Below are 8,210 nucleotides of genomic sequence, written 5' to 3' on the forward strand. Positions count from 1 at the left end.
TTATATATGGATGTAAAAATGGAATATCTACCTCAATGCCTGTCTCACAAAAACAAGGAGTTAAAAGATTTTGTTATCGAGAAATTTCATAAAAAGGTATGGGGAAAAGAGTTGGGTAGAAAGAATAAATATTACATTGATGAATTCAACCCTACGTGTGACCTACACCAAAAAGAGTTAATTGGAGCTAGCATTTCATGGAGGGAAAAGGTTCTTATTGCTCAATTAAGGAACAACTCACATCAACTTCTGCACATCAACTTCGGTGTGAAACAAGATGGTGGAAAAGGCCTAAAAATGTCTGGGGCTGTGGAATCCGAAAAATATTTCATTTTGGATTGTGATGCATTCAAAAACATCACAAAAAATTATGGGAACATCAATGCATTATCTTTTTAGCCAGGAGATTGTTGAAAATTTGGACCAGGTCATGATCAATTTGAGATTAAATTGTAAAAAGTAAAAAACAAAAAACTAATAATCTAAAAAACTATTTTTAATATCGTGAACCTTAAAATATCATTCCATTTCATAACTTTAAAAAATAAATAAAAAACACCCATCAAGACAACAATCGTGAGAACAACAGTTTTGTTAATTTTAAGGTGGTTTTTGAAATGTAAATAATGTAACCGGGTAGATCGATTTTGTTTACTGTTTTGGAGGAAGTGCTTGGCATTCCTATATTTGGCCTTTTCAGAGTATTGTAATTATTTTCCAGCGCTTTGGAGAGTTCCCATCCATTGGAGAGTAGTTTGGAGGAGAGAAACAAAGGCATTGGGAAAGCTCTTTGAAATTCCTCGAATTAGCCCCAACACATCCATCCTTCCGTAAGATCCACTGGGATATGCTCAGATTCTGCTCATAGTTTTCATCACCACCACTAGACCTCCTATTACTTGTTCCTCCTCACATTTCAGCAGGTACAATAGGCCCTCCATGGAAATCCAGTGTGCCAGACTGCAGACCCTCCCCCTCACTCGCTCCATTCCGCTCTCTCCACATCTAACCAACAATAAATTCATCCCGCAATCGACGATTACCCAACAACCCAAATGTTGTATTAAGCCACTGCAATCTGAGACAGCACAAGGGATCAGATGGAGTATTGGGTCCTACAAAATTCACTCTTCAGATAAGCTAAAGGGGTTCACAAGGCGGGATTTGAGCAGCACAAGGCTACGGGGCCCCTGCTTTGCAATCAGTAAGTCAATCGGCTGCTCTCTGGGTTTTGGTTTAACTGAATTTTCCTTTTATGGTGGGTTTCCATTTAAGTTGTTTAAAAGAAATATAACCCGATGTTGGGGTTTGCATCTCTATCACACGGACTTTGGATTTCCTTCGGCCTTGGCGCCAGGTCTGCCGGGTCTCTGTTCTTACTGAATTCACTTAGCACTTGCATCCGACTTTATCTTTTTTACATGCCATTTGGGTGGGCAGAGCACAACCCTACTGCATGGCTTAATAACTAATCACGTTCGCCAGTGGATCAAAGCGCCGGTGGCAATTCCCTTTCTCTTTGTCCTACGTTCTGTCTAAAATTTAGTGGGGTGACCTTAAATTCTGTTATCCTTGTCAATTTTAGTCTTTTACCAATCCCTATTTTGTTTTATTCACTCAAGCTCAGAAAACTCAATATTACAGGGCTGGGATATAATGACAATCGAATACTCTTTATCCCCTTCTATCCAGTCAACCCTCTTTATCTGTTGTGTTAATCTTTGTAATTTGCACTGAAGATGCTTTACAGCGCGGGTGGGGTTGGGGGAGCCATCAACACTTAGCGTTTGTGTGTGAGAGAGATGGTGCATTGAATTTGAACTATGCACTGAAAGAAATGAGGTGTTTTACAGTCTCAGTGTGGGTTGGGAGATTCATGAACACTTACTGTCTGTGTATGTAATGGGGCATTCAATACAGACACTAGCACAAACCCATCTAAATCTGAGTTTGATAAAGACCTTCTGAAGCTCAAGAATGCAGAGCATGAGTTCACAACTTCACACACATGGTAGATGTATCAAATATTAGAATTTGAGATATGCAATCTCAACCTTAGGTCTATATCAGATCCAGGTTTAGATGGGTCCGTGCTAGTTTATTTATAATTGACATAAATCAGTACTGCAGATGGGTTTTTCATGTTTAAACATGGTTTTGCAGTGCGGAAACCTTTAGGAATATGTGTCTATCAGTTTAAGGTTACAATGTATTGTGTCTTGGATAACGTGCATTTCTGTATGTCACTTACCTTTGTTAGATGGTTGAGATCACTATCCTGAGTTCGAGTAGACTCCTAAGTTTGACTTTGCTCTCTGAGGAAACTAGTTCAGTCAGCTCCTCCGAGTCTGATTCGGCCCCAAGTCATTAACTCGTGAGTATAATTCAAGCTACAAATCCCAGACAAGTCAGATTTACTTGATGAGTCTCACAAGTCAGACTCGGTTGGTTTGTCTACAGAGGACACACATAAAACACAAAAATGATCACACATTTTGCTTGCTTTTCTGATTTGATGTCACAACAGACAACTGACAGACCTGTCGACTGTCCAGAATCCATGGTGTTTGTTGTATGTAGTATAATCCATGTATTTTGAAACAAGTTATTATGGAAAAATTGCATTATACGGGTATTGTGAAATTTTATTTATATATATTTTCTTTTTATTTTATAAATTTTAGTATATGTATTATTTTATTTTCTGAGTCAACTCTTGTTTTGCCAAGTCTGAGTCATCTCTTCCTCTTCCTTCTCGGCTGAGTTGAGTCTCATAACTTTGGTTGAGATCGATTGTAGTTGTGATAACAAAGTTTCAACTTTTAGATGGGTGTCCAACTCTCTGCAGCATCATCATCCCATGCTCATAAAACATGCAAGACACCACTGCCACCCATTTCCTGTATTTATCAACCATTACCATATATGTGAGTACCAGGTGCTCGAGAAATTTATTCCATAACTTCAAAATGGAATGTAAACCTTTCCCAATACCGAATAACAGTTCTTTCGCAAAAATGATTAGTGAAAGCTGCTAGCTAACTTTGAATCCGGGACATTTTTTTGTAGGATTGAGAACATTAAGGTATTTTTCCTTTTTAAAATCCATCATTACTGTTTCAGACCCACAAATTTACCATCGCCAGGCTTCAGATTTTAAAAACTTGTATTTTCATTTCATTCAATAAAGAGTATATAACACATGGGGAAACAACAATACTAGCTGGATGACTTGGAAGAACAAGTTTCTTGCAAATCTGAGGTATCATTTTAGAAAGAAGGATGATAATTCTCGTAAAATCTCATTGCTCTGGAACCCTTTGGACGAAAATTTCAATATCCTTGGGAACTAGTGATGTATGTATCAAGGTTATTTCGGAGTGGGAGCGGGGAGTGACATTTTCAAAAGCTACCGGTTTGGGAGCAAATAGGGAGTGGATTTTTATATAATATATATATTTTTTATATATTTTGGTGCATATATGTCAACAAATGCCTGTAGAATGATGAATTAGATATAAAAAGCATAAAAATATGGATTAAACCATATAACATCAATCATCTAGAAGTTATAATCTTCATCAACCACGTCCACAAGTTACAAGTTCTCATTTATATAACATGTAAGAGTTCACATAACTAAAATAGCGTCAAGTGCAATCCATCTCTGAATCGAAAATACATTAACAAATAGGCTCTAGATGGCCCCTAGCATCCAAAAAAATCATGCTACAATAGATAGCTACATATCATCAAATTCATTGCCTATCTTGGGATCTTTGTCATTAAAATCACCCTCTAAGCAATTAACATAAGATAGAAAAAATCTAGCATGTTGAGTCAAGAGTTTGTTTGAGTGATGGGTACATTTTTAGTAGGGTCATGATAGAGGAGTTCAACTACCAATGTCACTAACATCAAGGTACATAGAGGGCTTGGTGCCCTTAATTAAATACGAGTTCCATACCCTAGTACATGACAAAATCCAATGGAAACATTGCAATCCCCCCAATCGTGAAATCTTGAAAAACTGATGAGTCTGCTGGATTTTGAGTGAAATCTAAAATTCTACTTTCTCCATATGAAATCCAATGAGGTTGGAGCCACTCTCAAACATCCTGAGTCATTTCATGGTAATTTTAAAAAATTTAAGTCCTTTTACTTTAAGAATTTAACATTACCATGAAATTCATATCATACTAGGGCCATAGGCTTGAATATTAGACTGCCCTACTTAAAAACTCTTGTTTCTTTGAACATTCGTGTATGGAACATTTTTGAGACAAAAAAATTGCAAATAAACTAGGGAGCGGATTTTTTTTCGCAGGAGCGGACTCCCGAAATTCGCTTCCGTAGTATGGAACATCTTTGAGACAAAAAATTTGCAAATAAACCAGGGAGCGATTTTTTTTTGCAGGAGTGTGCTCCTGAAGTCGCTCCCGATCCGCGTCCGAGCGGAGTATGATCCGCTTCTGAGCGGAGTATGCTCTGGGAGCGAATTCGAGGGGGGGTGCTCCCCTGCAACCCTGGTATGTACTCAGTTGTAACTTTACTCATTAAGGATATAAGCAGTCCTATCACTTCTCTGAAGAAGAGATTCAGGATTTATCATTTTGTTCCTGCCACGAAAGTCAGTTTTAATTCAGAAATCCCCTTAACATAAGGTCAGTGAGGTCCGGTGAAATCTGCTAGACCCCTGTATGAGCTGTGCTAAAATGGATACTCATTATCATTCTGGAAAGTAATAATTTTTGTAACTATATGACCTTATATGTTAACTGAAATATCTTGACCTTGATTTTCAAACTTTGAATAAGAGATTTAGGATTTGTCATTTTGTTCCCGCCATGATAGACACATTTAATTTAGAATTCCCTTTAACATAAGGTCAGGAGGGCAGCTGAAATCTGCTAGACCCATGGCATGGGCTGTGTTAAATGAATATTCATCATAAGACTGGAAATAGTTAATTTTTGTAAACCATATCTCCTTATTTGTTTACTGAAATATTTTGGCCTTGATTTCATTAAGTGCAGTTTCTTTAATGCCACATTTCTACACGGATGCTATTTTTTCTGCCAGTTCTTCTTTGTTTTTCCTTTTTGAACTTGTTGATTTTATCCCTTCCTGGCCAGCCTTGACTTAATCATCTTATTCCAGAGACCCTTTAGTTTATAAAGCTTTTTCAAAATTCTTCTCTGTAACATTGTCGGATTACCAGTACCGAGTTGGCTTAGTTATTTTTTATTTATGTTACACCAGATGTATACCTGAATACTAAGTCAAACAGGAAGGACCTTTTATTCATATGACCCAGGATGTGTCTAGAGTCTAGACTCTAGGCACACTTCCTGAAATGAGTTAATGTGAAGTAATTTTTACCTAGATGGCCTGGCGGTGTTCCAACATTCAGGTGAAGGCTGAGCTCGCTGCATGGGTTAGCTTTCTAAACTTTTGTATACAGCCGAGGAAGATGTGTCACATCTACAACATTAATAAATCAAATTTGATTTTTTTTTCAAGTGTGTAAAAAGTGAAGAAATAAAAAATAGGCCAGCATAATAATAATAAAAATTTAAAAAACGGCAACCATTATAGAACTCTAATAAAATAGATCAATATAGATCCATCTTAACACCTAATCTTTTAAACACTCAAATAATATTGTCTCTCTTTCTTTTAATTCCTCACGGTGCTTATTAAAACCTAAGTTAAAATAGATGTATGTTGATAAGTAACTCAATTTTCTTCTTATCAATTACACGCATTTTTTTTTAGTTAAAAGGGATTTTCCTTTCGTTATATTGATAGGATAATGATGAGTTATCATAACAGTGCCCACTTTCATTAGTAGGGTTTACGTATAAATAGGAATATGATCACTTATCACAAGTGTCCCATTTTCTTTTCGATACCGAGACTCAGCCTTTCATTATATTGATTCGAACAGTTACCAGAGAAGGTTCCCTCTTCTTAACCTAATGCGACAGGTTTTCTTATGAAAGAAATATGAGTTTGGTTGCTCGCCTAATGACTTGTGTTGTTACTTCAGGAAATGACAACAAACCTGTCCCTGAAGAGGATAACCCGGAAGGTAAAAGTGAGTATAACTCTCCTGGATCAGAAGATGCCGGTGAACAGGTTCACCTCACACACAGTGATTGGCGAGCCTTTCGAGCAAAACTTGTGGCAGCAGAGCAAGTTCAGAAGAGTGGAAATGGTGAGCCAGGAAGTGGGAAAGAATCCTCAATAGAATTAGGTCCTAAATGGGCTCATCCAATTCAGGCACCTGAATCGGGTTGTCTACTTGTTGCAACTAAAAAGCTGGATGGAACACGGAGTTTTGAGAGAACAATAGTTTTTCTTCTTAAAGCAGGATCTAATGACCCCAGAGAGGGTGCATTTGGGGTCATCCTTAATCGTCCTTTGCAGAGGTGTATCAGAGACACGGAGCCTACTAATCCAGATTTGGCTACAATATTTGCAGATTGTCCACTGCATTTTGGTGGGCCGCTTGAAGCAAGTATGTTCCTATTAACTACAGGTGAAAATGTTGTTACAGATTTTGATGAAGTTATTCCCGGTTTGTGTTATGGTGCTAGGAACAATTTACACTCTGCAGCAGAACTTGTGAGGAATGAAGTGCTTCAACCCGAAAATTTCAGGTTCTTTCTTGGCTATGCAGGCTGGGAATTCAATCAGTTGAAGGAGGAGTTATCCTTGGATTACTGGTATGTAGCAGCCTGCAGCCCCAATCTGATCACTGCTGCCTCTGCTTCAAGTCCTGGCTTGTGGGAGGAAATTTTGCAGCTTATGGGAGGCCGATATGCTGAACTTAGTAGAAAGCCAAAGGAAGACAGTCTATAATTTATATTAGTTTTCACGCAAATAGTATCTGGTTATGTACATTAGCTGTTGCCATTATGGGATAATTGATCCATTTCACTTTCCTTTTGAAAAATGATTGGTAGAATGTAAAATTACTTGAGCAGAGTGCCTGTTGAATACTTAAGAATGAATCAAGGCTATCATAAAATATCAGTCTGAGGTGACTTTCATTTGTAACTATCCGATATACATTTGTAGGTTAACACTGTGGCTGACATGAGATGAAGAATAAATATGACATGGTTCAACATTCTTGAAAGCTGGGATGGTCTCTTTTTAAAAGATGCATGTTAGCGTCTTTGCAAGTCTCCGAGTTTGATGCATGTCAGCGTCTTTGAAAGTCACCGAGTTTGAGTCTGGACGGTACATTGGCATACTATATCTAGGGTTCATATTCAGTCTGGACGGTACACTACACAGGCATGCTATATCTAGGGTTCATATTCGACCATGCACTCGATTGGGAATCACTATGTGATTCGAATTGCCCAATTGCCAAATTTTATAGCTTTTCGATAGCCTTACGAGGACTTGGCCTGTAACCAACCAATTAGAAGAGCTTTTAATTCTCAAATTTATAAATTTTCTTATATGCTTTTTAGTTGAACTCAAAACTTGTAAATTTATGGGTTTCTTTTCACAGTTAATTATCAGATGGTTCATGGGATTTTTGTTACTTGTGCATGTTGCTTCAAATTATTGTGCAAACACAAGTAGGGCTTAACCTGTGAAGTTATTAATAGTATCTTTACTACCAACCTTTAGTACTAATCCTGCTGTCTGGTTGGGACATTAGAACTTGTCTGTTTGTTCCGTGTACTATGCATTAGTGCTTGATCTCAGAATTTTTTTCATCTGGTTTAACTAAAAAATATATTTATTTATATCAAATAATTTTTCCTGTACAGGGCTATTCTCACAATGAAAATAGTGAGCTACAACAAGTAGGCCAGAACTAACCAAACAACCAATAATGAGAAAATAACCGTCCTTTTTAGGCACAAAATGTTATAAGGTTACTTGCTTTACACACTCAAAGAATTCTAAAAATTTGATACAAAATAATTTCTTTTCAGTCACATGCATTAATTACATGAGCTGGGTGCAAAGGGAGCGTCGCAGTAAGTTTCCCAACATGGTCCAGCCACTTGCTAGAAGATCCTGATCATGGATATCATGGCCCGATGGATTTCGTTGCAGTGACCCAACAATCTACTTTGACCATTTGGATACGGTGGCTTGAAATATTAATGGTGGGTCATTTGTCTTGGTAGGGCTGTTTTCTCAATTGACTAGCTGATCTGTTCCATCCCTGGAGATTG

At 37.5% G+C, this 8,210-nt stretch overlaps 1 protein-coding gene across 5 annotated transcripts; it reads left to right on the top strand.

Moving 5' to 3' along the window:
• The first annotated feature begins 639 nt into the window (after positions 1-639).
• Positions 640-7,564, top strand: LOC149266194 (uncharacterized). 5 transcript variants are annotated; one of them, XM_089430134.1, is made up of 4 exons: positions 641-1,204; positions 6,053-6,544; positions 6,686-6,731; positions 7,087-7,564. In XM_089430134.1, exons 1-4 carry the CDS (start codon positions 940-942, stop codon positions 7,106-7,108), a joined length of 825 nt encoding a protein of 274 aa, XP_089286260.1. In that variant the 5' UTR covers positions 641-939; the 3' UTR covers positions 7,109-7,564. The 5 variants fall into 5 exon arrangements, with proteins under 5 accessions (XP_089286254.1, XP_089286260.1, XP_089286250.1 ...); XM_089430128.1 differs by having other exon boundaries at positions 640-1,204; positions 6,686-7,564; XM_089430124.1 differs by having other exon boundaries at positions 642-1,204; positions 6,053-6,731.
• Positions 7,565-8,210: the final 646 nt, after the last annotated feature.

This window comes from Pinus tabuliformis, chromosome 6 (genome assembly GCF_031772625.1).
Source record: "Pinus tabuliformis cultivar Carrire ecotype Pingquan chromosome 6, CPIR1, whole genome shotgun sequence".
Lineage (NCBI taxonomy): Eukaryota > Viridiplantae > Streptophyta > Pinopsida > Pinales > Pinaceae > Pinus > Pinus tabuliformis.